Consider the following 27,226-nt stretch of genomic DNA (forward strand, 5'->3'; position numbering starts at 1 on the left):
TTGATCTGCCTCTCCTGTTCCCCAGCTCTTTGACCTCAAATTCTCTTCTCTTTAGAGAAAAGAATTTGCTCACTCCAGCTACACTGGATTCCTTGCTTTTGCTTGAAGCACCCTAAGCACACTTCTACTGCGGGTTTTGTATGTGCTGTCCCCTCTGCCTGGAAAGATCTACCCCTGGATACCCACAAGACTGACCACTTCACTTTCTTCTGTTTTCTTTTCAATTGTCATTTTATCATAGAGGCTCTCCCTGCCACCCTAAATAAAAGTATCCTGTCCTCCTACATCTCCTTTATCCTCATTTATTTTTCTTCAGAGCACTAATCACAACCTGGTATATTAAATGTCTTTGTTAATAATCTGTTTTAGCCCCGGCTGGTGTAGCTCAGTGGATTGAGTGCAGGCCTGTGAACTAAAGCGTTGTTGGTTGGATTCCCGGTTGGGGCACAGGCCTGGGTGGTGGGCCAAGTCCCTGGTAGGGGGCACATGAGAGGCAACCACACATTGATGTTTCTCTCCTTCTCTTCCTCCCTCCCTTCCCCTCTCTCTAAAAATAAATAAATAAAATATTTTTTAAACTAAAGAAATAGAAAAGAGACAATAAGTTTTTTTTAAATAAATAATCTGTTTTATATCCTTAGAATTTAAAATTCTTAAGGACAGGGATTTTATTTTGTTTACTGCTATATCCCCATTGCCAGTGCATGGAATGATGCCTAGCATGAAACAGGAGCTTAATATTTTACATGAATGATATCAAGTAATATTTTTGAAGTGCTTCCATTATGTTTATTTTCTTATTTTAATCTTTGTAACAACCTTATGAAATTTAATCTTTTTTAATGATTTTACTTATCTATTTTTAGAGAGAGGGGAATGGAGAGAGGGAGAGAAACACCAATGTGTGACAGATACATGGATTGGTTGCCTATCACAGGCCCCCAGGTGGGGACCTAGCCCACAACTCAGGCACGTGCCCTGACTGGAATCCAACCAGTGACTTTTTGTTTCACAGGCAGGTGCTCAATCCACTGAACCACACCAACCAGGGCTAACAACCCTTTTAATGTGATGTCCAAAACTTTTCAATGACCTATGAACAAGTGGCTCTCTGAGAAAAAAGGAAAGGTTTATTAGTAGCATATGCAGGTATCTGTGATGTTAATACTCACTCTGTGGCTGATTTCAAATTACCAATGTGAGATCAACAGGCTCCTAAAGCTCCTGGATGTTTAATAATCAGTTCATGCTCTGATATGAGCCCACTTACAGCACACAACTGCTACTATTCTTAGCAGAGGGTAGAAAACTTTTCACAAATTAGCCCTATCTTTCCAATGGAATCTCCTCTAACTCTCCTACTCACCCACACAGTCCTCTTTCAAACCATACCAAATTCCTGTCTGTGTGAGAACATGCCCTGCTTGTTTATATTCAATTGTCACTGGGCAATGTGCTCTGTTTCTGAGAAGTTCTTTCATCTTTCTTTGGTCTGCCTCTGGACTGATCTATCTCCAAAGCAACCCCAACCAATTCAACAAATAGTTGTTAAACAACCAGCACATTCCAAGCAGCATGCTAGGAACTGGGGAACAGAGATAAAGGAGAAGCAGTAGATGTTCTCAGAGTAGCTCACAACCTGGTGGTAGCGGAGGCAAACATCTAAGAAATGAAGTTGAAGTACAATAGAACAAGAGCAATAATGAAGGATTGCTTGAAACTCATAAAGGTGGGTATGATTAAGGCCTACTCCCTAGAGGAAGTAAAACAGAAATATCTTTAAGGACAGACATTTTCTAGGCAAAAACAGGCAGTTTGAAACTTCTGAAACAGATTAAGAAGGTGGTGTAAGAAGAAAGATAAGGCTTCCTCGACTCTCCAAACCATCATTAGGAAACTCTATTGCATTCCATTATAGCAAAATCTCCAATAGGCAAGTTGTGAAAAATTAATGAGTAGATAACAAACACAGGGAGAAATACAACAATCAGTCCACATCTTTTTTTGTTTTTTATCCTCATAAAGGACATTTTTTCATTGCTTCCTGAGAGAGAGAAAGGAACAGAGAGAAACATCAATGCAAGAAAGAAGCACCCATCAGTTACCTTCTGGACCCACTCAGACTGGGGATCAATCCTAAAACCTAGATATGTCCCCCCCCACCCTGGGTATCGACCCTGCAAACTTTTAGTTACACAATGACACTCCAACCAACTGAGCTTCACCAGCCAGGGCTGTTTATTGATTTTGTTTTTGAGAGAGAGACATCAATTTGTTTTTCCTCTTATTTACTCACTCATTCATCGAACCCGCAACCTTGGTGTATCTGGATGCTGCTCTATCAACTGAGCTACCCAGCCAGGACACTCAGTCCATATCTTGAGAAATGTTTGCCAAAATTTTATACCTGTTTGTTCTCAGTAAATTATAGCCAACAAACTAGGCATTTTGTTGATAGTTCAAAGAATGCCACAGAACTTGATAGACACGATTCAATCAGTACAAACGTCAGAAAACGTAGCAAAAAATCATTGGAAATGACGAAGCAATGTTGGTGAGATGTCACCTGTTTATGTGCTTTACTTGTGTTAACTCATTTAACTTTTGCCACAATTTCATAAATTGTATCAGTTTATAATAGGACTATTGTTATCCCACATAGATATTTCACAGATGGAAAAACTGAGACTTAAGAGGTTAAATAACTCACTTAGTGCTACATATATACAGTGGGGTACTGGAACCAGGTTGTACTGGCAAGAGCCGATTATTAAACAATCAGTGGATGGCTTTAAATAGGACATAGTGGGAGTGTGGGAATATTTACACTCTAGATATTGGCAAACACTGCACATCAGACTTTTTTTTAAGAGCAATTTTATCAGTACGCCACTGGTAATCTTAGATATTCCAGGTCTTGGAGACATAATAATGGTGGAAGATGGAGAATGAAATGAACAAATAAATAAAATATATGGTATTTCAAAAGATGACAAGTGCTATTGAGAAAAATAAAGTATCAAAGGGGAGTGAAGTTGTTTCATTGTAATGTGGGCATATGCGTGGGCCATAATGTGGGCATTTTGATTTCACATGATTATGAAAACAAAAACCTATAGGCCTTCAGAAAGACAGTAAGAATTAACTGGAGCCCTGGCTGGTGTGGCTCAGTGGGCTGAGCACCAGACTGCAAACCAAAAGGTTGTTGGTTGGATTCCCAGTCAGGGCACATGCTTAAGTTGTAGGCCAGGTCCCCAGTTGGGGGTGTGCAAGAGGCAACAAATCAATGTTTCTCTTGCACGTTGATGTTTCCCTCCCTCTCTTTCTTCCTCTTTTCCCCTCTCTCTAAAAATTAAGTAAAATTTTAAAAAATAAATAAAATCTAAAAAAAAGAAGATTCCTCAGTTCTTTATTTTTTTATTATGGCTATACCACATTTACTTTGCTCATTCTGAAATTTATGGACATTTAATAGGTTGTGTTCATTTTTTGGCATTTTGAATAGTGCTGCTATGAATATTCATGTACACGTATTTATTTGAAACATATTTTCAATTCTTTTGTCTGTACCTAGAAATGGAATTGCTGGGTCATGTGGTAATTCCATATTTAACTTTTCGAGGACCCACCAAACTGTTTGCCAAAGCAGTTGCACCATTTTACAGTCAATGGCAATGTCTGAGGCTACCACTTTCTCCCCATTCTCGCCAATATCTCATTTCTTTTACAACCACTGCATACAAGTCATGTTCATGCTGCACATATTCCAACTCTGACGCTTCATTTGTATATTGATGTAGGACTTGGTTATTTACAGATGTTTGGACAAGTCATATATCTTTGGGTCCTCTCCAGAAAATGATCATTAAGGGCCTTTTTTTTTTTCCAGCTCCAAGGAAGACTGAACCTATTAACTACATTCTTTCAGAAATACTGTCTTTCTGGGATATTCATTTTGTAGGGCTATTCACTCATATCATGGAATCACAAGCTTTTCATTCAAAATCACTGTGGGTTGATGCTTCTTTTGTTCTCCATCCATCATTTTCAACATATATTTCCATCTTGTGATGTCTTATCAGTAGGATCTCCCCCTCTATAGCTAAATTTGCTTAAATCCCAAATCTTGTGCAATGTTATGTTTGATTGCATTTCTTTTTGCTTCTGTTAGCAGATGTTTTTAAACAATACCCTGCCTCCTAGTTTGTATTGTTTTATTGTCAAATTAGGATGTTTTGTGATAAAATATGTTGCTTTCTCTATATCTCTATGCCTGCTTCTGTCATTCCTTCATTTTAAATAAAATTAATACTATTCAATTGATATTTATTTGTAAAAACTCATCTATTGGTACAACTCAAATTTGTGCATTTCACTCTACATAAAATTTAACTCATAAAAAAAGGAATTTAAACTCTAGTTCAGGCCTGCCCAGGTAACTCAGTTGCTTAGATTCATTGTGCCAATACACCAAGGTTGTAGGTTCAATTTCCCATCAAGGCAAATACAGGAGACAACCAGTGAGTGCATGGATAAATGGAACAACAAAATTGATGTTCTCTCTCTCTTTCTCTTTCTCTCTTCTGTCCTTTTCTCTCTCGCTCAAATCAATAAAGAAAAATTAAAAAAAAAAAAACCATTTAAACTCTAGTTCAGAATATGCAATGAGGCCCTGGCTGGTGTGGTTCAGTGGATTGAGTGCCAGCCTTCGAACCAGTGTCTCTGGCTCAATTCCCATTAGGGACATATGCCTGGGTTGTGGGCCATGTCCCCAGTAAGGGGTGCATGAGAGACAATCACACATTGATGTTTCTCTCCATCTCTTTCTTCCTCCCTTCCCCTCTCTCTTAAAGATAAATAAATAAGATCTTTTTTAAAAAAGAATATTCGGTGAAGTGTTTAGAGATAAAGTATATTGGTGTCGACATTTTACTTTGAAAAGTATTAAAAATTGAACTTCATGGATGGGCAGATGGATCGATGTGTGATAAGGCAAATATTGCAAAATTGTTAAATGTATAATAGGTGGTAGGCATATGTCTTTTTCTTTCCACTCTCCGTTTGATAATTTTAAAAATAAAATGTTGGGTAAATACTCAGGTACTCTGGTGACCTACATCAGTCAGCTACTTCCAAAAGAATATTCTATGATCACTCCTTTCATAGTTTGATTGCATCAATTTATTTCATTCAGTTCAAGTAAATGAATATAGATTTAGAGGAATAAAAGGGATAATGTATGGAAAATGATTTGTAAACTGTGAAGTGCTATATGCTATTATTAACACTATGATTTCAAGGTAAGGAGTTCATGCAAAATCTTAACACAATAGAAAACACTACCTTGAACATGGTTTTTGTTCCTTCAGATATTCTCTAACTACACTGGAAATTCTTTTAAAGACTTTTAATTAATTAATTTATTTATTTTAGAGAGAAGGGAAGGAAGGCAGAAAAAACATCGATGTGCAAGGGAAACATCCATCAGTTGCCCCTCACATACCCCCAACTGGGGACTGGCCCGTAATCCAGGTTTGTGCCCCAACCAGGAATGGAACCTGTGACCTCCCAGTTCTCAGGCAGGCACTCAATCCACTGAGCCACACCAGGCTAAACTGAAAACTCTTGAGGGAAGGGACTGTGCTTTGTACTTATTTTTTACTGACAACTTGTCCTGCAGAGAGCTAATAATTCTAAAGGTACTAAATAAACACTTATTGAATGAATCAGTGAATTGCACATTTAACTGATAAAAATCTAAAAGGCTGTTCTAAAGTATATTTCATTATAATTATTGAATTTTTTCACTTTATTTTCATTCTAAAAGTGTTTTAGGGCAATATTTTTGTCCATGGGATGGACAGATGGCTATATATTATCACTTTATACATGAACACCCCTTAATTTTCTTAATTATCTTAACTATGAGAAGTTCAAAATGTTCTACTTTTTTTCAACCAAAGATTAAACTCTGGCCCTGGCTGGTGTGGCTCAATGGATTGAGTGCCGGCCTGTGAAGCAAAGGGTCTCTGGATTGATTCCCAGTCAGGGCACATGCCTGGTTTTTGAGCCAGGTCCCCAGTGCGGGGTGCAGGAGAGGCAACCACACATTGATGTTTCTTTCCCTCTCTTTCTCCCTACCTACCCCTCTAAAAGCAAATAAACAAAATCTTTAAAAAAAAGATTAAACTCTGGTAAAAAAAAAAAGAAATCAACTGTTGCTTCCCTATTTAATTCACATAGGCCCTTAAGAAATTGCATCTTGTTCCCCGGCTGGTATAGCTCAGTGGATTGAGTGCTGGCCTGTGAAGCAAAGGGTCACTGGTTTGATTCCCAGTCAGGGCACCTGCCTTGGTTAGGGGCTGGATCCCCAATTAGAGGCATGGAAGAGGCAACCACACATAAATGTTTCTCTCCCTCCCTTCCCCTTTCTCTTAAAACAAACAACAAACTTGCATCTTGCTCACCTGGCTGAGTAGGTCAGTTAGTTAGAGTGTTGGCCTGATATCCAAAGGTTGTGGGTTCACTCTCAGGTCAGGGCACATACAAGAATCAACACATGAATGCACAAATAAGTAGAATGACAAATCAATGTTTTTTTCTTCTCACTCTCTCAAATCAATAAACACAATTTTTAAAAAACTATATTTAAAACAAGCCAAAATAAGCTCATAGATACCAAGAAGAGATGGGTGGTTGATAGAGGCAGGGGGTTGGATTGGGCAAAATAGGTAAAGGGAGTCAAAAGTACAAACTTCAAGTTATAAAATAAATAAGTCATGAGAATGTAAAATACAGCATGGTAACTATAGTTAAAAATACTGTATTGCGAGAAAGAAGGAGCTTATACCCTTTGCAACAGCATGGATGGAACTGGAGAGCATTATGCTAAGTGAAATAAGCCAGGTGGTGAGGGACAAATAGCATATGATCTCACCTTTAACTGGAACATAATCAACAAAAGAAAAAAGCAAACAAAATATAACCAAAGACATGAAATTAAGAACAATGTAACAATAGCCAGAGGGGAGTGGGGAGGGGATAGTGGGGAGAGGGGTCTACAGGAGCTACTATAAAGGACACAAGGGCAAAATCAAGGGGGAGGGTAGAGGTGGGGGAGGGAGGTGGGATTGGCTGGGGTGGGGTGGAGGAATGGGGAGAAGATGCAGACAATTGTAACTGAATAACAATAACAATAAATAAATAAATAAATAAATAAATAAATAAATAAATAAAATCTCTTAAAAAATACTGTATTGCGTATTTGAAAGTTGCTAAGAGAATAAATCAAAAGTTCTCATCACAAGAAAAATACTGTATGTACGGTGATGAATGTTACCTAGACTTATTGTGGTAATCATGTCACAATATATACAAAGATCAAATCATTATGTTGTACACTTGAAGCTAGTATAATGTTGTATGTCAATTATACCTCAATTAAAAATGTGTGATTAAGTAAATACATGAGATTTGTTGTTTTAAATATTTTTTAAAATATTTTATTTATTTATTTTTAAAGATTGGGGAAGGGAGGGAAAAAGAGAGGGAGAGAGACATTGATGAGAGTGAGAAACATCAATCATTTGCCTCCTTGCACATGCCCTGACCAGGGACTGGGACAGCAACCCAAGCATGTGCCCTGACCTGGAATCGAACCAGCATCTTTTCGCTTTGTGAAATGATGCCCAATCAACTGAACCACACCAGTCAGGGCTTGAGATTTGTTATGTTATTTGGAAAGGTATAAGACACTACATTAGAATATTTTAAGAAATTTTAAGTCACTATATTTGTGATTTTAATTTTTTGGATTTAGAATTGTTTACATACTTGGGAAAGTTTTAAAGTGCTCAAAAATAATACAACACATTAAATTGATAAAATTACACTAAATTTGAGGAAATTTCTCTAAGATGAGTGGGACTGATTTTTTTTTAATGAATTTAGTCTGTTCAACTTGAATTTAACTCAGTATTAATGGAAAAGTTGAAGGCAATTAAAAATTTTAGTTAGAGGACCAAGATGGCGGCGTAGGTAGACACACTGCGCCTCCTCGCACAACCAGACCTGACAGAAAATCGAATGGCAAGGGGGTCCGACGCCAAGGAAATAAAAAATAAACATTCATCCAGACTGGTAGGAGGGGCGGAGACAGGCACTGGGGTAGAGAGGACTTGCGCGCGTGGCTGTGGCGGGACCAAGACTGGCGGAGTGTGGGACGATCTGGGCAGGCAGTCCCAGCACTAGCAGACCCTGCGGCCCCACATTCGCGCACAGATAAATCGAGAGGGCCGGACTCAGAGTGGCAGAGAACGGGGCAGGCAGAGCAGTGGGTAGCACCCCACGGCCCCACATTCGCGCATAGATAAACCAGACGAACAGCGGGGAGCAAAGCAGACTGCGCAACCCAGGGCTCCAGCTCGGGGAAATAAAGCCTCAAACCTCTGACTGAAAACGCCTGTGGGGGTTGGGGCGGCAGCAGGAGAGACTCCCAGCCTCACGGGAGAGGTCATTGGAGAGACCCACAGGGGCCTGGAGCGAGCACAAGCCCACCCACTCGGGAACCAGCACCAGAGGGGCCCAGTTTGATTGAGCGAAAGATTGAAATCCAGAGGAGAGTGAGTCTGGCGCCATTGCTCCCTCTCGGCCCCGCCCCCACATACAGCGTCACAGCGCAGCGACCAGCATTACCCCGCCCCGGCGAACACCTAAGGCTCCGCCCCTTAAAGTAACAGATGCACCAAGACAAACAAAAAAAAAATGGCCCAAATGACAAAACACTTAAAAGCTCCAGAAAAAATACAACTAAGCGACGAAGAGATAGTCAACCTATCGGATGCACAGTTCAAAGCACTGGTTATCAATATGCTCACAGAATTGGTTGAATCTGTTCGAAAACCAGATGAAAAAATGAAGCCTATGCTAAGAGAAACAAAGGAAAATGTACAGGGAACCAATAGTGATGCAAAGGAAACTGGGACTCAAATCAACAGTGTGGACCAGAAGGAAGAAAGAAACATCCAACCAGAAAAGAATGAAGAAACAAGAACTCGGAAAAATGAGGAGAGGCTTAGGAACCTCCAGGACATCTTGAAACGTTCCAACATCTGAATTATAGGGGTGCCAGAAGGAGAAGAGGAAGAACAAGAAATTGAAAACTTATTTGAACAAATAATGAAGGAGAACTTCCCTAATCTGGCAAAGGAAATAGACTTCCGGGAAGTCCAGGAAGCTCCGAGAGTCCCAAAGAAGCTGGACCCAAGGAGGAACACACCAAGGCACATCATAATTACATTACCCAAGATTAAACGCAAGGACCTACATCCAAGATTACTGTATCCAGCAAAGCTTTCATTTAGAATGGAAGGGAAGATAAAGTGCTTCTCAGATAAGGTCAAGTTAAAGAAGCTCATCATCACCAAGCCCTTATTCTATGAAATGGAGTTACCTAAGAAAAAGAAGATCAAAAATAGGAACAGTAAAAATGACAGCAAACTCACAGTTATTAACGACCACACATAAAACAAAAACGAGAGCAAACTAGGCAAACAACTAGAACAGGAACAGAACCATAGAGATGGAGATCACATGAAGGGTTGTCAATAGGGGAGTGGGAGGGGGAGAGGGGGGGGAAGGTACAGAGAATAAGTAGCATAGATGATAGGTGGAAAATAGACAGGGGGAGGGTAAGAATAGTGTAGGAAATGTAGAAGCCAAAGAACTTTTAAGTATGACCCATGGACATGAACTATAGGGGGGGAATGTGGGAGGGAGGGGGTGGGCAGGATGGAGTGGAGTGGGGGGGAATGGGACAACTGTAATAGCATAGTCAATAAATATATTAAAAAAATTTTTAGTTAGATTCATAAATAATACCAAAAATGTAAGTCAGCCTTAATGTCTTTAGGAAAACAATTGAAATACATTCTTTTAAACTAGAACATTAAATTAAAATGCAAATATCAAAAATAGCATTTTCTTGCCCTGGTCGATGGTGGCTTCGTTGGTTGGGGCATTGGCCGGTAAACCAGAAGGTCATAGGTTTGATTCCTGGTCAGAGCAAATGCCTGGGTTGCAGGTTCAGGGCTCTGTCAGAGTGGGTATGAGAGGCAACCTATCAGTGTTTCTCTCTAACATCAGCGTTTCTCTCCCTCTCTCTCCTGCTCTGTTCCCCTCTAACTAAAATCAATAAGCATGTCCTCAGGTGAGGATAAAATAAAATAGCATTTTCTTTTTTTAAAAGCCATACTTAAACATAAAAAACTTACACTGGCAATATATATAATTTTCAGCCAAATTCTCTAAGTATAGTATCTATTACTTTCTCTTTTTCAGGCTCTTGTTTTTGCTGTGGCCTCCTTTCTGTAAATTATGAGATAGAACAATGTTCTTCTCTTTTTCTTTATTTTTTATTGTTTATGCTATTGCAATTGTCCCCACTTTTTCTCTCTCTACCCACTTCCACCCTGCCTCAACCCCCTTTAGAATAATATTCTTAATGGTGGTGATGAATTAACTCAATGACCTTTTGCTGCAAATAACTTGAGAACAAAATGATGAAAGGGGAATTAATTCACGCAGAAAGTCAATGAGCTAGTCAGACCAAGAGTGGTTTTGCAAAGTGAATGAAAAGCATATTATCTTTTAACCTTTTGAAATATAAAAACATATTTTTGTTTTAAACGCTGAGTTTTCCAGCTGGTGTTTCTTGATTATGTGCAAAATTGTCCTGTTCACTCTGATGGTCCCTGAACACAAAACCTTCCTCTTGTCAAAAAAGAAATCTAGAGGTTAAGATCAAGTTCTTTTTTTTTAAGTTCTTTTTTAATTTATTGATTTGTATTTTAAAGGAACTGTTGACAAAGAGTCACTGAAAATAAACTGAACAAGCAGGAAAATACAGTTAATAATACTGAAACTCTACTAAAATAATTCCAGGATATATGGTTTATCTGCTGTAACAGTATCTCTTAGATGTTGTCATTGATACAAAACCTGACTGCTTTTTACTGTTCTCAACACACAGTGGTATAACGAACAATATTCAATTGCTTCTGTACTTTCCTGAATACATAAAAATTAAAATACCGATTAAAAACTAATATATCTTCTCTTTAAATGTTTCTTACAGATACAATTTCAATGTTCTCACTCAACAGTGGTGTAGCTTAAAAGATTTTTCATTCACATGTCAAATAACAATCCACCCAAAGGGAACTGATAGTCTTTAGGCTCATAGTACAAATAAAGAGTTCAAGAATGCAGCAAGTGACATTTCTAAAATACAAAACAGATAAAATTCTTAGAAGATACATGCAATAAGCTCTACTAAGCAGCTAGCCACAGACCTAGAACATTTGATAACTTTACTGGTGATTTCAATAGGATTCCACCAGATGTTTCTAAACTCAACTTGAACTCTCATCTTAGGCTTTGTATTTTGCTTTTCCACTTTCACTAAAAACACAAACATGATGCAAATCCCTGAAGTACTCATTATAGTCAAGGGCATATCCTACAAGCAACTTGTCTGGAATTTCAAATCCAACAAAGTCTGGTCTATATCCAACACATCGAGGGGTCCTTTTTACCAGCAAGCTTGCAACCTTCACCCTGTCCGAATTACACCGCTTGATGGAGGAAAGCAAAGTTTGCATTGTCTTGCCAGTGTCCATTATATCTTCAATAATCAAGACATTCTTTCCAGTTAAAGTTGAGAGATCATCTCCACCAATTACTTTTATGTCCCCTGTCGATTGGTCATTACAGAAGCTCTTCAGTCTGATAAAATCTACAGTTATAGGAATGGATCTATCACTATTTCTGTTCCAGGCTTTGATGTAATCCAGCAGATCAGCAAAGAATTTATAGCTCCCCTTGAACACTCAGAGGGGTACAATGTGACGGCCTCCCATCTCCTTTATCACATCTCGAGCAAACCGTTCAGTCCTGTCCATAATTAGTCCTTGAGGAATAAACACCTTTTCCAAAACCTTAGTGTAATGCTTGGGTATATAGAAAAAAAATCTAGGTCATAATCTGGTTCATCATCACCAATCACAACACTGGTGCTATGAGTCACCATAATGGAGCCAGCAGGCACGCTGGCTGAAGGCAGTCTAGAGGTTAAGATCAAGGTGTGTGCTGTCATGTCCCCAAACAAAATATTAAGAAAGGTCCATCTTTATGCTGTGATATTTGCACAATTACAGGTCATACGCCTGGCCAGTGCAGCTTAGTTGCTTGGAGCATTGCCCCATAAACTGAAGGGTTGAGTGGTAGATTCCCAGCCAGGGCACATAACCTAGGGGCAGGGCATGAACAAGAGGCAATAGATTGATGTTTCTCACATGGAGTCCTTAGTGAGGATTAAAAAACCAAAAGAGCGAGTCACAATACTGGAATTAAAGGGGAAAAAGAGAAGGCGAAGGTTAGCTTGCCTTTTCTGACATATTATGCTTCAATTCAGTTTTCTCTGATGATTTTCAACACTTAAAAAATCAGTACAGGTCCTGGCTGTTGTGGCTCAGTGGATCAAGCGCTGGCCTGCGAACACAAAGGTCACTGGTTCGATTCCCAGTCAGGGCACATGCCTGGGTTGTGGGCCAGGTCTCCAGTTGGGGGTGTGCAAGAGGCACCTATCGATATATCTCTCACACATGGATGTTTCTGTCTCTTTCTCCCTTCCTTACCGTCTCTCTGAAAATAAATAAATAAAATCTTTTTAAAAAATCAAGAGAGGATCTGAATTTTCAGGAAAAGGAGTAAGAGAACATTACTAACTATGCAAAATCTATTAACCCTCTAAGAAAAACACTGTTTGAAAAGTTAATTCAAAACAAAAAGCCACTTACACCTACATTTCCTCTAAATAATTTGTTTAGTAATAACTGAAGTTAACTTTTTTGAGAATTAAATATTTTCCAGGCATGCTATAGGCATTATCTCATTTAATTCTCACTATACTACTAGGCATTCATTCATTCATTCCTTTGTCAAGTATTCACCTGGTTGGGCACACTGGCTGAACGCTGAGAATTCAATAGTGAACATTATCTGCCTAGGGCAGTGTCAAGAAGTAATTATATTACCTTCTTCTTCAAAGGAGGAAATGGAGGATAGGGCTCTACGAGGCTAATTTACTTGTCCAACGTTGCACAAGTTTGGAGCAGTTACAGGAACCTAGGTATGTCGTTTCAAATCTTTTCACTCATTCATTAAGTAAATAGACTTCTCATAAAATTTTTGCTTGTATGTCATCTTATTTCAAACATTTTTCTGTCGGAGGAAAAAGCTTTGTACTCGTGACCTCTCTGGTCCCTTTTCCCCCCCGCAGTATTGACCAGAGAACAAGTGGTGAATTTACTCTTAACTACCAGGCATCTGAGAGACTTCAGGGACAAGGAGCCAAAACTCAGGAGAATGGGGGGACATCTTTGGAGAAACAACAGGAACCCAGGCACAAGGCCAGACTGTAATTCTGGGGGTGCAAAGCTGATCCACTGCCCAAGGAAGCAGGGTTTTTTTTTTCTCCTCTTTGTCTTTCTCCACTACTTCCGAGGGGGTTCTGAAGCTGGATGGCAGAGGCAGCCCACCGGCTCCAAAAGGCCGGGACATATAATTTTTATTCTACAGCCCTTAACCCTCTATCCCTGTACTGTCTCTACTTGCATTCTCTCTTAGGTGCTTTTTACTTCGTCTTCACCTGTGGCAGATAATCTATATATGACCGTTTTTTGTTTTATACTATCACCATATGGACTAGATTGCCTTATGGCGACCTTGACAGACACCAGGGTGGGAGGCTCTGGGGAAGGTGGGGGCGGTTAGCTCTGAGGATGAAACCTTCAGATAGCTGTAGGGAGGCGCCACGAGGAGGTGGCGACAACCGAGTTCCACTCAGCGTTGAGTCTTCTAAAGGATTGACGTGAACTGTACCAACTGCCTTCGCTCTAGCAATTTGCGCGGTCTCGCGAGATGTGGCCGCCAATCCAGAGGGAGGAGTCAAAGTGCCTCCCTGAAAGGGGGATGGGAATATCTGTGGCGCAATCATTGCGCGAGATTGGGTCATGGTTGCTGGGGCCGTCCTTAGATCTCGCGATATTTCGTCCTCTCCAGTCTGGAACTACAGGCAGTTTCTCGCGAGAGCCCGTGCTGAGGGCTCTGTGAGGCCCCGTGTGTTTGTGTGTGTGTATATGTGTGTTAGTGAATGTGAGTACGGGGAAGCAGCGGCCGCCATTTCAGGGAGGCTGCGGACGTTGTCGGAGGCTTGAATCCTGAGCTGCCGAAGCCGCCGTCTTGCACTCCCGAGCGGTCTTCTCTAATCCCATTGTTTCTTTTAGATTCGCTCGGGCCTCTCCGCCCTCGGAGCCTGAAATTCGGGCTGGGTGGTACCGCGGCCCGGGCCTAGAGGCTTAACTGTAGAAACAGCGGCGGCAGCTGCAGCAGCTCCCTTCTTTCTGAACACGAGCACCACAGGGGCCCGGAAGCCCGCACAGGTAAGTAGTTGTTGTGAACCCTAAGTATTTGAAGAGGTTTTTTGAGGTTGGTTCTTTTCTGGGTTGAGAAACACTCCTTAGGCGTTTTTTTTTAGCGACGATGGGGGAGGGCAGGTTTTCTAGAAATCGGCCCCATTTTGGCGACCGCGCCCTTCTTTTCCGGTCGAGTGGGTTTTAGGGTTCTTGGCGTGTCACGAACCCCAGGGAGGCCTCGGGCAGATGGCGACATGTTCCTTCGAGGCCTGGGCAGGCCGCGACCTCCCAACATGGCGCCAGCCGAACGCTGCTGCCACGGCACGCAACCCGTCCCCGCCGACGGAGTTTCCCCTGCTTCTAAAATGGCAGGGCGGGTTTTGCGCGGAAAGGCGCGCTCGCTCGGGGCTCCCGGGTTCAGTTTTTGGAGTTCATTGTGGGCTTTTAAAAGTCGCACATTTAATCTATTTTCATGTCCTCTGTTTGAGAGGCGTTTCAGGTTTAGTTACCAAGCCTGGTAAATTGCGTTCTGCTACATCAGTCATGCCTGGGCTTTTGAAAATGTTTTTCTGAAGTGTTGGAGTATTTGAGTAAGAAATCGAGCATAATTGAAAGATATTTACTTACAGAATTACCATATTGTTTTCATAGGCGTTTAGAGAAAATGGCAGACGATATTGATATTGAAGCAATGCTTGAGGCTCCTTACAAGAAGGTGAGAAAAAAAACGTTGGTGAGGTTTATATATTTCTTGATTTAGCATTATTCACGAAACTACTGCTGAAATGTAAACTAACCTCCCCGGAGCCCTCTTGATTTATCTTATCAGAGATGCATTACGTATAACTTGCAAAAGTAAATATATGCTATTGATGTAATAATATTGTGCAGTAGTTTCACTTCAGCGTGATGAATAAATGCCCATCTATCTCTCTTTGTAGACTTGCCTAACGATATCTCACCTCTACTCCCATGAATTCACCTTTGATTCCAGTGTGAACTGTCAATCATAAGGTAGTAATTGAGTGACTTATCGCTGTACCGTGGTCCCCTAGGTAAAATGACTCAACTAAGAATTACCAGCTCCAGTTTGGTATAGCAAAAAGGTGAATGTAGTGGTTTGGGAAAATAGCAGGGGTCCAAGAATAAAGTAAAACCAGTCTGCGGCAAGCAAATCTTTAATGTCTTACAAGAAGAAATGGGTGAGATTTAAAATACTTTTCTATATATGTAAAAGACTGGTGATAGTAAAATATTAAATCAGGCAGGTGATGATCTGCTTAGTTAAAAAAACACTAAAATTCTTGGATCCCTGAACAGAAGAAAAAAATTTTAAAGCAAAACAGGCAGTATCACAATTTAGAGTCACTTGCTGACTGTTTTACTGTTCTCCATATTGTTTTATTTTTAATCAGTCCCTGCCATATTTCACACTAAAAAACTACAAAGGAATTTGGCTAATAATAATAGTCTTTGACCCATTTCAGTATCACAGTGAAACTAAAGTGTCTTTTCATTCTTCACCAGTTGGTGGTGAAAATAGCAGTATGCATGCATTATCACTGGTGTCAAACTGTAAGCTTTGTAAGTTAGCGGTTATACTCCTGTAACTGGTGTGATCAAGCTTTAAAATAAACATTGCGCTAAACCTTTTTAAAATAATACATTTGTTTTGGAGTGTATAGCACGACCATGTGGTACCAATTTGGATGAATTCTTTATAGCTTTAAATAGTGTACCTAGTTTAATAATGCTTAAGACTCTTGAAGAGCTTTCTGTTTTAATGTTAAGATTCTTGTGTCTTAGTTAAACATGGATGTAATTCCATGTAAACAGGTATGGAAGTAGGAAATGTTTAGGCTGGACTGGTGGATTATTAATTGACTTTCTTGGGTTCTTGAGAGTCAACATTACTAAAGCAGTGTGAATCCCTGTTTGCTTCAGGGCGAGATGTGTGACAGAGGTGGCATCAAGCTCTTACAGTCCCAACCCTCCAACGGAAATGGGCGAAGATCTCAGGAATGGCATCGGTCACAGGAAATCCATAGTGGCTGGCTGCTAGCATGGCCACTTGGGGCTTAGGCAGAAATAGAGCCATGGTACTGACCAAAGGGACCATAGCACATGGAATAAAACTCAAAACAGGACTTTATTCATGTTTTAAAGAAATTCTATTTAACCACTTCAACACTGTATAAATCTGGATAACTTAATATTTATATAAGAAAGTAAAATTTTAACATGTTAATATGCCTTTTCATTTTTGTACCTTGATGACTTAATTGTAAGCAACAAAGTGGTTAAACACATACCCATCTAAATTTTTTTGTAGCCTTCCATGTTAAACTATGAATAAGTAATTAGTTTTAAAATTGTTTTGTATTTTCTTATTCCTGTTCCCTTTACCCTTTGACAACTTGAAATGTTACCACTTCGTCCTCATGATGTTCTTCTATCAACCTTGCTTAGGATGAGAACAAGTTGAGCAGTGCTAATGGCCATGAAGAACGTAGCAAAAAGTAAGTTTTAAGAAGGGAGCTGGGGTGGGGGGAACTTCATGTCCTTGGGATCTTAGTAAAGTTGTGTTCCTGTGGCTAAAGCATCAAACTAAGGTTCTCTTTGGAAGCTTTTCTTTGCCTCTTTCGGAAAACTGGTTGGGGGGGGGGGGGGCCTAGAAACTACTTAAGGATATAAAACACTGGACTCCTTCCCTAGATTTCAGAATATGGTTCAGGGACCATTTGGACACCTTCCCCTCCAAGTCCATCCAGGATAATTTGTATGAATGTTATATTACAGCATGTCTTCTGCTTTTAGTTTATTAACTTTGGTTTAATGTTTAGTGATATCAATTAAAGTGACATTCACTGAAGATGGGTTAGGAAAAAGAAAAGGTAACAAAATAATCAGGCCAAGGAAAGTATTCTAAATTACTGAAGGAGTCACAGCTATGAATTAGCCAAGCTTCTTGCTGCTTAAAGGCTCTTTTTGTCATAATGGTATATAGCATACTTAAGTACTTTTTACGTTCCTCTTACTATCTTTTGTTAGAAGCTGTTAAAACTCTAGTAGACTTAATAGTGAGAATGGAGTTTTGAAAAATTGAGTGACACAAGGTAATAGAGGTAAATGAGTAATCCAAAAACAGTATAACTCAGTGCTTTAGAATAGAACACAGTATACAAAATTCTAAGTAATAGTATAAATTAGATCTATTTTATAAGGTTGGGTTCCTTTCAACTATAAATTAGTGATTCTTAATAACAAATGGTGATATACACATTAAATGTTTTATTAGCCTATATTTGTGATGTCATTAAAACGTTTTTATCATGTTCATGACCGTTTAATACACAAAGATGATGGTAAATAGCCATTTATTTGAGTTTTGTTTGTTTCTTTGTGTTTGGGTGGCTCTTTTTCTCTTAAGAGCTGAGTGCTTTATAATAATACACTACCTCAACATTCTCACAACAACTTTGTTAGGTAGGTTGATACAATTTCATAAAAACATGACAGATAGTTAAATGGAATTATTCAGGCTTTGCTACATTTTTAATTATAATTTCCCTAAAATAGTGTAGTAGTAATGGATTAAAAATGATATAAAACATCCTACCTTTTTTTTTCTGGTGGGAGTCTGTTATCGTTCCTCACAAATCACAACAGGTTATAGGTATTAGGTTGGGTTTAGTCTTGAATTGTTACATGTGAGACAATCAACCAGTCATTGTATGGTTTAATGTGTCTGGTTTTAGACCTTTACCAAAGCAACTGTTTCCTAATAATTAATGGTTCTAATTCAGTTCTGTAATCCAAAGAATTAGGGAGGGGTATTCATATATCATGAAATAATCTAATGTAGTTGTCAGGACTAGTGGGTGAGGTAAAGCTCTCACAGTAAGTGTGAGAACCTGCACTGTGGGGTACAGACCCTTGGCCGTTTTTATTTTTTTATTTTTAATTTTTTTAAGATTTTATTTTTAGAGGTGAAGGGAGGGAGAGAAACATCAATGTGTGGTTGCCTCTAGTGCGCCCCCTACTGGTGGGGGTGGCCAGCCCACAATCCAGGCATGTGCCTGACTGGGAATCCAACCAGTGACACTTCGGTTCACAGGCCTGCACTCAATCCACTGAGCCACACTAGCCAGGGCCCTTGTGCCATTTTTAGATGTCATTCTTGCTAACATTATTTCCAGTTTTACAATACATCCTGCATCTAAGCTCATTAAAGCTACCAAGCTTTTGCAAGGACACAATGATAGATGCTAGTGGCCTTTATCTAATGTAAAGAGTCTTACGAGACTAAATACAATGGACAGTTTTATTTAATTGATCATAGGGATCTTTGACTAAGGGAAGAACTTTCCAAAACACTCCAACTACCATCTAGGATCTTTTTAAATGTACAAATTATTTCTCTTCAGACATCGCACCCTCAATTATGTATAGCCGATTAAATAAATGGCCCCCTGTTCAATCAGGAACTTTTTTCCCATTTTTCTGAAGGGAATTAATCTTTCAAATTAATTTCAAAGTTATTTAGGAGAAAAATGTTATATTTAGGGATAGATAGAATATAAAGCAAAACATTCAGTGCTTTAGATTTTGGCATGAGTCAACCAAAGAAAGGTGCCACATTGCAATTTTCATCTTAAAACTTCATTGTCTTAAAAGCCATTGAGTGTTGGATGTAGTTTTAAGGTAGTAAGAAAATACACATGAGAATTGAGAGGGGCCAGTAAATGTTTTCTTCTAAAAAAATTTTTTGATTCTCAATATGTGCACTCAGTTGCATTCCAATAGCAAAAAGAACTAAGCTGAATATAATACAAATTAATTATCAGTTAAAGAACTATATACTCCTGAGTTTGGCAAGACATCAAAGTAAGCTTTTTAAAGTATCGGAGCTTGCCTTCATGGGAATATTACTTGTTAGTGTAACCAGTTTAGCAAAGTCTAAATCAGCATTCAGTTAAATTCTTTTAGGAATTACTCAAAAAAGAGTAACAATAAAATGACACAGTTGAAATATATTGGCTACTGTGGTGTGGATTATCTATAAATTTTGGAATAAATGACTTTTCTATTTTTTTCTTATTTTCCAGAGTACTTTGCATTTAAAATTTAGATCTTCTTACATGGAAGAGGTCAAATCCAGTTATAGCAAAACACCTTTACAGCAGAGGCCATATAACCAAAAAGTACAAAGGCCCAGCCCAGTGGACCATTTACTTCAATGATGTTCAGTACAAAATTCCACTGCCACTAAAGACTTTGGAAAGTCCCTTTTAAGTTGTAACAGGATTTGACTATTAGTGTGGATTTATATAACCTCTTTTTAGTTACCTTAATAAATGTTCTTTGAAGCTGTAGACTGATTTCTTGCACCCTTAAATTTTTGTCTGGGCTTTTATGCAGCGGATTGTACATTCTCAATGTCTTAGTATGTTTCTGTCTTTTTACCTGTCTGGGGTTGCCTTCAGATGTGGGTGATGACTCATTTATTTAAAAAAAAAAAAAATCCTAGGAAGACCTTAAGATGAAATTAGCTCTTCAGTTTTCAAGTCCTTTCCTTTGTTAAAATAAGTCTTGGGCCTAAAAAGAGGTAAATAGGGAGGTTGGCTGCCTCTCTGCTATGGGCCATCTATAAGCAGAGCAAAACTTGTCTTTATTTGTGGGAGATGGAGTTACTTTTTACTTGGTTCCCTAATCGATTATGTTTAGGACTTGATTATAGCTATTGCACAGAATTCCTTAAGAGAGTGTCAGGTTTTTCAGGTAACAAAGTTGGAATGTTATCTGTTGCCCTTTGGGCATGCTTTTATGAGATATAAATAATGAGTGTAGCCTAATTTTCTGTCATGTGCTACCTAGCATATACATTTCTGACAGTCAGGTGGATTATCTTGAAATTTTAGACAAAGTTTCTGCCTCCTTGGAAAGCTCTACATCTCCTTGTGATTGGAGTGTGGGTTTCAAGATTCCAGAAGGTGGGTGTCTTCATTTTCTATTTTCAATGCACTCTAAGATGGCCTGCTTATAGGTTCACTGAGGCAGACTCCAGTTGCTCTTGTGCTAACTTTACTTCAGTAAGAACTAAACAGTTAAATGAAATTTCCAAATGATGATAGAGTTGTCAAAATGTTTAATCTTTCAGCTACTATAAGTTCACATTTTAGTGGAATAAGTTTATTTTGAAATGTCTTTCAATTTATATTGAAATATCTGAAGGCACCTCTAAAATTTGGGTGATAGCACAGAGGTATAGATTGTAAGATTTAACTATGAAATCAGTGGGTGGTATATTGTGAAGAATACAGAAATGAACAGAAAGATACGACTGACTGACTTTTTTACCTTTCAGAGTTTGAAATTTTGCAAAGATTTATATAGATGTTGATTGTTCTTTTTGATTGCACCCCACATGCTGTATAAACTGATATAACAGTGGCATACTCCATTTTCCCATATACTCATAACTTTAAAAAGAAAATATCTGAAATGGTTACAGTAACGTCTATGAGCGTCAATTCATTTTACTATCTTTTGTTACTTGTAATTTTTTGATCATGAAGACCAAAATTTTGATGTTTATATGGCCTGATGAAAGGATAAAATATTAATGTATAAATTGGATCAAAATTGACTTTTGGGAAATGAGTGTATTGACAGTTCTTACATATGGTTTAGCATTAATACTTCTATGTTAACATTCTGTTATAATACTGATTTATTACTGTACCCTGTGGATTATAGTAGTACTTGTTGGCCAGTTATAAGATGGTCAAACTTCATTTAAAGTCCTTTCATTTTTAGATCTGTAGCTGACTCAGGCAATCATAATAGTCCCTCCTCTCTGAAATGATTCTTTGTCAACTGACTGCCAATGTTCAGTAGTAGAAGGCAAAGGTTGGGTATTGCTTACCTTACCTAGGAGTTACTTTTTTCACAAATAATATTATGTATCATTGTATGATCATAAAAATGGCAAAGTAAATTTACAAAAAAATAAAATTCTGACAGATTGTTAAACCAGCAAGATAATAGTGGGTTTTTTTTTTTCCTTAGGAGGAAAAAAAGCAAGAGCAGAAGTCGTAGTCATGAACGAAAAAGAAGCAAAAGTAAGGAACGGAAGCGAAGCAGAGATAGAGAAAGGAAAAAGAGCAAAAGTCGTGAAAGGAAGCGAAGTAGAAGCAAAGATAGGAGACGGAGCCGCTCAAGAAGTCGAGATCGCAGGTTCAGAGGCCGCTACAGAAGTCCTTAGTATGTAATTATAATTGACATTTGTTGGGTGTTCAGATAGCAATTAATATGAGTGATTTGAACTGTGAAATTTTACTTTTCAATATGATTACTTTAAGAAGTATTAAATAAGGATATTGGCATTGAAAAGACTAGTAAAGTGAAAAACTGGACAAATAGTAACTTTTGTTTTATTCTAGGCATACGGATTATTTTTTACTCCATATAAAAATACTGTAACTGTATGCCAGTCCAAACTAGACTACAGCACTGAGTGCTAAGATTTGATAAATGTAGTGCCAAATACTTGAAAGCGTTGAGGTTTGTGAACCTTTGCTGAACATAAGCGTATTTAAAAGTCAAATATGTAATTAGTTAATAATCTTGTCTGTGTGGCTGTTTTCAGCTGAAATGACAGACCCTTTGTGAATTTGGTCTGTGCTCCTGGATGATAATGGTTTGGGGGGGCTTGTTACACGTTGTATTTAAAGTTTTTAAATTAAAGCACTAAATGTGCTTTGAAGGTTAAATCACTATGGAAAATTGGATGTGGTTAAGTTACAAATAAAGTTTCATTGTATAGTCATTTTTAAAACTCAATTGTATTAATACCTGGAGCCTACCTGCAGCTTTTAAGTCAGGATTGAATATGGCAGTCCTTAGTGCTTTTCTCTTAGTAAACACACTGTTGTACATTATGGGATATATTAAAATGAGCACACTTTAACTTTAAAATTTGAATAGTTGAAAGTGTAATTCACGGATAACTAAATCAGAGTCTTGGCTCTGACACTTGGGCAAGTTACCTCTGAGTTTTAGTTTTCTCAACTTTTAAGAAAGTTAACAATATCAGAAAAACTTAATAAGCATTGAGAAGAGAATGTAAATGAAGCCCTCACCATAATGCTATTCATGAAATGTTTTAGTATTTGAAGCCATTAAACTTTGAGTTCTGTTTCTTAAATCTTTAAAATGGAAAGAATTGAAGTATTTGTTTTCTGAGTTCCTCCTAGGTGCTTATTTTGTTAACTTTTTAAGAGCTTAACGGGACCATAATGTTCTTTTGATTCTAAATGCTCTATTAGAAAATACTTTGCTTTTTGTCCAATTTATCGAAGTTTACTGCATTTTTTTAAAAAATCAGAATGAATTAAATAGGGAAGAGTATTACTTTAATAAATTCTGAATACTATTTTCTCTGTTTAGTGATGAATACTTGAAGTCAGCCTGTGATTCTGGTCTGACTTAAAAATGGATTTAGTTTTCACATTTGGTTTCAGGTAATTTTTAACTATGGAGGCAAAAACTGGGACTTGTAATAATTAATGGGGGTAGAACATTTTAATACATTCTTTTAGGACTTTAATTTATCCAGTAAATGCATATTCTTAATTATCAGTTTGAATTACAAAGAACCCATTTAATATAATTTATTTGGAACTGCTTGAATATTAAGTACATGTGGAGTTCTTGAAAATGAATCCAAATGGTGGGTCACAGACCACTAGTTACTTCATTTTACTACCCTTCTGGGAAAGAATAACAGGATGAGCACTAAGGGACATCTAACTGTCTCTTTAATTTAGTTTTGTCATTCAAAATAAAAGGCTCAAATACTGCTGAGCCTTTTTAGAGTTATTTAGAATAGAGGATAAAACTGTATTTTAAAATAGTTGCCATTACAATTTTTTATTGATATTTTTTCTTAGAATACTTGCCTTTTTGATCTTTTTTTGAAAATATTAATGTCATGTCCTCAAAAAAGAATTCTGAAGAATCAGTGAACTTCCTTCATCTTTACAATGGAATATTTTGCCACAAAGAAGTGAAGTATGACGTGTTAAATGTGCTTTTTATGCAGTCCCCGAGACTTGCTATTAAATGGAAATTTGGAGTTTTTGTGATTATGTAAAGAATTAGTCTCCTTATTTTTTAAAAGAAGTTCCTCAAGAAAACATGAACATTGTATGTGTACTTAGGTTTAAATACATGTATGTTCCTGAGAGAAGATGTGCGAAGATGCACACCAAACTGGTAACTAATTTTTCCTGCTGTGAGAGGAGTTCAGGATGATTTATGTTCACTTCTGTGTGTTTTTTTTTAAACCTCAGGAATGTATTCATGTGTAATTTTTAAAAAACAATAGACTAAAAATCAGTGAGCATCTTCAGAATTTTAAAATTTTTGAGGCTGTAACCTTTGGTTTTGGCACCTCTCAGTGGTCCAGGATGGATAACTGTAAGAGCAGTTTGCCTGGGATAGAGTTAAAAGAAAAAGTTTATTTCCTCTTCATAATTGAGGTGGAAAAGAAGCAGCCTAAACAATGTTAAACTTGCTGGAGAGCACATGAACGTGATCTTAGCAAGACCCTAAACCTGTAACTAGTGTAATTTTGTGTTTCCTTTTTAGCTCCGGACCAAAATTTAACAGTGCCATCCGAGGAAAGATTGGGTTGCCTCATAGCATCAAATTAAGGTTTTTAAACATACTTCTGAATTGTTTAAATTGTTTTTCAAGGAACTAATGTGGTGTGCTTGTTTGGGTAACTTCTGATACTTTTTAACTTTGCAGCAGGCGACGCTCCCGAAGCAAAAGTCCATTCAGAAAAGACAAGAGCCCTGTGAGGTAGCTGTTGTCACTTTCTTTCTTTAAAGGTTTTCACTTTGATAAAGCTTCAGCAATTTATGCTACTTCTAAATTTAATGACATTAAGTAAATTCAGCCATATATTTACTTTCTTTTGTAATACTGTTACTGTTAATGCATTTCTAACTTTCATTTTAACTTCATATAACTAAGTTAAGCAATAATTACTGTTTCAATGTGCAGATGCTACATGTAATGTTACTTCCCTTTTGACTAAATTTTAAAAATGTTAAAGGTTTTTAAATTTTATTTTTAGAGGGGAAGAGAGGGAGAGAAACATCAGTGTGTGGTTGCCTCTCACGTGCTCTACCCCCACCCACCACCCCACCAGGGACCTGGCCCCCAACCTAGGCATGTACCCTGACTGGGAATCAAACTGGCAACCCTTTGGTTCCCAGGCTGGCACTTAATCCCCTGAGCTATACCAGCCAGGGCTATATTGACTAAATTTTTTTTAATGGTAGTTATAGAAACCTTCAAATGACTTCACTCACTGATCTGTGGAGTTAATACGTTTGAATTACTGAAGTGGCCTCAGTGAAAGTACTTAAAATAATCGTAATTTTTATCAGTTCTCTCCTGAGAAGTAGTATTTTATTTCCCAAGTCTTAACCAAATTGACTAGCTTTTAAGTAGTAGTCTTCCATTTTTTTAATGTTTCTATGAATTATTTTCCTTTTTAATAAACAAGGCTTATCTATCCAATTTACCATGTTGGTCAACCAACATTTTGTTAAACAGTAGCATTGTTCTTTACTGATGTTCTGGCTTCCCTTAATGGCATGTTTTAACTTTGATTTCATCCTGTTATTTGGTATACTCTAATGATCCCAGGATTAGGTAAATACCTTAACAATTTTAAAACTCTCTGTAACAGATAATGAGGTTTTCTGTCAGAAAATCCACTTTCAGTTCTCTCTGTCCAGATCTAGTTTAGCTTTGTACCTGAGTTTTATAGTAATGTGTTTTAAAAAACAGTTGCTGATTTTGCGGGGGGCGGGGGGGGGGGGGGGGCATTTACCAGAATTTTGTATGGAGTATTTCAGAAGTATTCCTGAGAATATTCAAAACGTGGATAAGAACATGTTTATGCTTGCGTCATAAAGTATTCACTTAGAATCTTACCTGTATAGAGGTGTTTTATAATGGTAATGTTAATAGACACTTATTTTCCTTGAAATTTATAAAATTAGATTTCCACTATTGTGCTCTAGTACTTTTCTTCCTTATTTGGGCACTTTAGTTCCTTCTATAAATATAGAACTATAAGGCTATTTGTAATAATGAATAAATTGGGTCCCACTATTGTTGTTTGTCTAGATGATTTCCTGCTTTTTATTTTTGATTTTCTTAATGGTTACTGTGTCTGTATTCTATATCCATCGAGAAACATTTCTTTGGATACTGATTTGCAGAGTCTCAGTAAAATGGTTCCAGACTAATGAACAACAATATATTTTTGACTTTGTTAGATAAAATAAATTTCTTAGAATCAAATTGTTTTTATCATTTGGGCTTTTACTTTCGAGGGTACCTTTTGTGATTATCGAACTTAATTTCACTTTATGATTTTATGGTTTGTCGTGGGAAATCATCCTACTATCTTAGGACCAGTCTGATTTGTGGCTAGTTGGGGGTTACATCCTGTTGTTGTTAGTATATTTTCAGGCTTTTGATGGGCTGTTCATTATCCTAGAGAAAACACTATTTGTAAGATTGAGAGGTCAGTGGACTTTTGTTACAGCAGTTTTCAACCTTTTCATCTTGTGGCACATGTAAAATAGTTAACAAAAATTCTCTGCCCACCAAAAAGTACATTTTTTTTGCTAATCTGACAATAAATTTCATTCACACCAGGTGGCTATTGTGTTGAATGCTGTCATTTTTTTATTCAACAATCTAAGGGAAAAGAGGTCAGTTCCCCTAACTATAAAGTCAGGTGTTGCACATTTTAAAAATTCTTGTCCTAACTGGTGTGGCTCAGTTGGTTGAAGTGTTGTCCTGTAACCAAAGTCTTAGATTCAGTTCTCAGTTAGGACACACAATCCAGATTACGTGTTCAGTTCCTAATTGGGGCAGGTATGAGAAAAATCAGTTAGGATTTCTCTCTTTCTCTCAAAGCAATTAAAAAAAAAATGTCTTCTGGTGAAGATTAAAAATTCTTGTGGCACACTGGTTGAAAAACTATTGCCCTAATACTATGTTAGAAGAAACATTTAGTAAACTGTCATCTTGTTGAAGGAATTCAGTCACATTGAATTACTTTATTGACATTTTATATAAATATGGCTTGGGCATAGTGACAAATTAGTTTTGGTAAAGTTTATTCTGTTTACTGAAAGTACATTAAAGAGAATAAATTATAAAATTCTGTATTTCTTAACTCCTCTTAGGGAACCTATTGATAATTTAACTCCTGAGGAAAGAGATGCAAGGACTGTTTTCTGCATGCAGTTGGCAGCAAGAATTCGGCCAAGGGATTTGGAAGAGTTTTTCTCTACAGTAGGAAAGGTAATCTTAGCCTGTTTAGGGAGGTCAACTAAGTGGCAGTTGTAAACATTTTAATAATTGTTGGTATGGCAGATAAAATGAGAACACATCTGAACACCAAATCTTGTGATTTAGTAGAATTTATTTACAGAATTAATTTTTGGTAACATTCCTATTTTGCCTCACTTAGAAGTTAATAAGTGTTGGAGTTGATTAATATAACCACGTTACTCTTCAAAAGATAGAAGTAGGCCTACAAATTTACTTATTTAAAATTTTTTGTGATGGCTATACCTTCTCTGCAATGGTGGTGTCTCTTTTTGAAATTACCTATAATGGTTTACATGGCATAGTTGTACAACCAACCTTCT

The 27,226-nt window shown here is 37.7% G+C and overlaps 1 protein-coding gene and 1 pseudogene across 7 annotated transcripts in view; one reads left to right on the forward strand and one right to left on the reverse strand.

Moving 5' to 3' along the window:
• Positions 1 to 11,429: 11,429 nt before the first annotated feature.
• LOC112304148 (hypoxanthine-guanine phosphoribosyltransferase pseudogene) lies at positions 11,430 to 12,088 on the reverse strand (annotated as a pseudogene).
• Positions 12,089 to 14,175: 2,087 nt separating this feature from the next.
• RBM39 (RNA binding motif protein 39) overlaps positions 14,176 to 27,226 on the forward strand; it is a 30,734-nt gene continuing 17,683 nt past the window's right edge. For 2 of the 7 annotated variants that reach the window (XM_053927143.2, XM_045194484.3), the window contains exons 1-7: positions 14,177 to 14,501; positions 15,126 to 15,189; positions 16,944 to 16,993; positions 21,546 to 21,740; positions 24,129 to 24,194; positions 24,291 to 24,344; positions 26,759 to 26,876. In XM_053927143.2, the coding sequence (XP_053783118.1) occupies positions 15,139 to 15,189; positions 16,944 to 16,993; positions 21,546 to 21,740; positions 24,129 to 24,194; positions 24,291 to 24,344; positions 26,759 to 26,876 (534 nt within the window). In that variant the 5' untranslated portion in view covers positions 14,177 to 14,501; positions 15,126 to 15,138. Of the gene's footprint in view, positions 14,502 to 15,125; positions 15,190 to 15,415; positions 15,489 to 16,943; positions 16,994 to 20,395; positions 20,472 to 21,545; positions 21,741 to 24,128; positions 24,195 to 24,290; positions 24,345 to 26,758; positions 26,877 to 27,226 lie in introns of those variants that run through there. The other 5 variants (XM_053927145.2, XM_053927146.1, XM_071221763.1 and 2 more) reach the window with 4 other exon arrangements.

The sequence above is a fragment of the Desmodus rotundus genome, chromosome 6 (genome assembly GCF_022682495.2).
Source record: "Desmodus rotundus isolate HL8 chromosome 6, HLdesRot8A.1, whole genome shotgun sequence".
Classification (NCBI taxonomy): Eukaryota; Metazoa; Chordata; class Mammalia; order Chiroptera; family Phyllostomidae; genus Desmodus; species Desmodus rotundus.